At 43.9% G+C, this 2,648-nt stretch overlaps 1 protein-coding gene across 1 annotated transcript in view; it reads left to right on the top strand.

The window, feature by feature from the left end:
• LOC101621681 (C-type lectin domain family 4 member A-like) overlaps window positions 1-2,648 on the top strand; it is an 11,033-nt gene that overhangs the window by 7,251 nt on the left and 1,134 nt on the right. Inside the window, exon 5 of the mRNA XM_012732335.1 lies at window positions 802-926. Coding sequence (XP_012587789.1) covers window positions 802-926 — 125 coding nt within the window. The remainder of the gene's footprint in view (window positions 1-801; window positions 927-2,648) is intronic.

The following is a 2,648-nucleotide window of genomic DNA, read 5'->3' as shown; positions in this document are numbered from 1 at the left end:
TTCAGCTTCTTAGTGCAGTGCTTTAACCCACTACGCCACCAGGGAGGGCCCCAAATTAACTTTTTAAGAGAAAGAAGTTTTTAGTGATATAAGGAAGTTCAGTCATAAGGAGTCACACTTAAAAATTAAATGACGTTAAAGAATCTGAAATTATGAAAGGAAAATGATTTAATCTACAAATGTTTTACATGGACAAGTTTGAAGACAGCCAGTGAAAAAATGAGAGGGGTTGGGAGTGTGAGATTAGAATATATTATGAGTATGGATAGAAATAACTTCCATATAAGTTGATAAATTGATCATAACTATATGTGCATTTGTGTCCATACTAATTTATCTGTAGAAGTCCTAACCCCAAAATGTAATGCTATTAGGAGGTGCTCATGTCATGATGGGATGGGACCCTCAGGAGTGGGATGAGTGTGCTTACAAGAGAGACCCACACATTGCCTGGTTCCTTCTACCTTGACGGACACAGCAAGTAGAAGCCTGTATGTACCGGAAGCAGGAGGCTTTCACCCAGCCATGTTAGCACCCTGATCTGGGGCTTCCTCCCCCAGAGGGTGAGAAACTGTTTATGAGCTACCTGTTATACAGGTTGAACTGACTAAGACAAACTTTACTCTCACAAGTGACGTCTTGGCTGGTGCTGCTCAGCCAGAGAAGACCTAGACTCCCTGGCTGCATCCCGCGTGGCTCTTAATGGGTCCTCTCCTTTTCTTCTCTTCTCCCTGAGGCCACCAAGGTCTCACTTCAACCTGAGTCCTCTCAAGATAAAAACTCCTTTCTTTTCACCCTTAGAATTTCATTACCCAGAACTTGACTCCAGAATCTCATTACTACATCGGGCTGACTAAAACACGCATTCTGCATCAGAGAAGACACTGGCAGTGGGTTGACCAGACACCATACCAGGAAAGTGCCGCGTGAGTATGGAATTACATAAGGGATGTCTGAGTCCCGGGTCATGAGGGGGCTTTAGGGGCCCAACACTCAGAATAAAATCAGTTTTCTTTTATCTTTGAGTATTAGGTTAAATGATAGCTGTAATCATCACAAGAAGGGCTCTGAGAGGAAGTGTCATTTTTTTCTCCCCCTGTAGAATTTCAGAATGGGAATTTAGAGAATGGAGAAACCTTAGTCAAAGTTTTCTAGCAGAAGCAGCCAGGGGTCCCCAAACCGAGGTGCTTTGAGGCTGGAGTTGGTGCTTTTAGTTATTATATTACGTTCTCTCAACATGATAGAAATTCATGCCCATTAGGATCATAACCAGTGATTAAGGTTTAATTTCCCTCATAAAGCAAATAAGCTAAATTCTAGTAGCCTTAAATATCTATATACTCTGTTGAAATTTATAATTTGCACATTTAGACATTACTCCCTTTGATCCACATATCTCTGACTGAAGTACATAGGGATATCATGCTAGTCTCCTTTTTTTTTTTTAAGATTTATTTATTTATGCATACAGAACTGGGGTTCTATATGGGAAGGGGTTCTGGGATACAGAACTACCTCCTGGCCAAAGGTATAGGAGATGAGAGGGACAGCAGGGACAGAGTGGGGAGCAGAACAGGCAGATCAAAGAAGTACACTGCTGAGGGGAGCAGCAGGCCAAACAGGAGAGATCTGCTTCACCATGTGGGTCACCTCCTGGCCGGGATCAAACTTGCATCCAAGTGGCTGCTGCCAGCTTACAGTGCTGTGCTTTAACCCGTTGCGCCACCAGGGAGGGCCTAGTCTCCATTTTTAAGGTCTGACAACAGGCATAGTAGTAGATTCAGAGTTTTTTGTTTTTAAAGATGTATTTATTTATGCTTACAGAACTGGGGAATAGGCCAGAGGTGTGGTGGGTGAGAGGAGTCACCAGAGACAGAGGGGGGAGCAGAACAGGCAGATCGAGGAAGTACACTGCTGAGGGGAGCAGTGGACAGGTCAGGAGAGGTCTGTTGTGCTATGTGGGTCAGCTCCCTGGCTGGGGATTGAAATTGTGCTTCAGTGGCTGCGGAGAGTTTCATAATGCAGTGCTTTTCACCAGTTGTGCCACCAGGGAGAGCCCATATTTAGAGTTTTAATGTAGTTCTTCAGACCCTCGAAACACCATGTAGAAAAAAAAGAAAAAAGAAAAAACCTCACTAAGTCATCATTCATTGTCAGGACTGTGTCCTTCCACTTACTGGAAATAACATGCCAAGAAACCAGGCTGGCGATAGGCGAATGATCCAGACATGAGTTAGTTCCCATAATATTTCTGTCATGAAACATCATCAAATTTCAAAATAAAGACCCAAAACACTCCTAATACCATTTAATTGTTTTTACTCATCTGTCCACTCAGTTTCTATCTCACTTGCTGCAGTTCAGGGTTTGGGGACTAGTGCCGCTCAGGACAGCTCAGAGCATTAGGGGGCAAACAGGCCCCGTGAGGAGGCGCTTCCAGCTAGATCCTGTGTGGCAAGTCCCTCTCGCCCCGTCAGAGGGGACAACACCCGGGTGGGAGGACACCAGAGCACCTGGTACACCACACCGATAGAAGGAAAACATGCAAACTCATGCAGACTGACTCAGCAGGAATTTCCCTTTTTTGGTTTTATTGCCAATTAAAAAAATATATTTATTTTATTTATGTATGCATACAAGAACTGGGG

Source organism: Condylura cristata, unplaced genomic scaffold (assembly GCF_000260355.1).
Source record: "Condylura cristata isolate star-nosed mole 26May11 unplaced genomic scaffold, ConCri1.0 scaffold00034, whole genome shotgun sequence".
NCBI lineage: Eukaryota > Metazoa > Chordata > Mammalia > Eulipotyphla > Talpidae > Condylura > Condylura cristata.
Note: the sequence above shows the minus strand (reverse complement) of the source record. Positions and strands in the feature narration are given on the sequence as shown.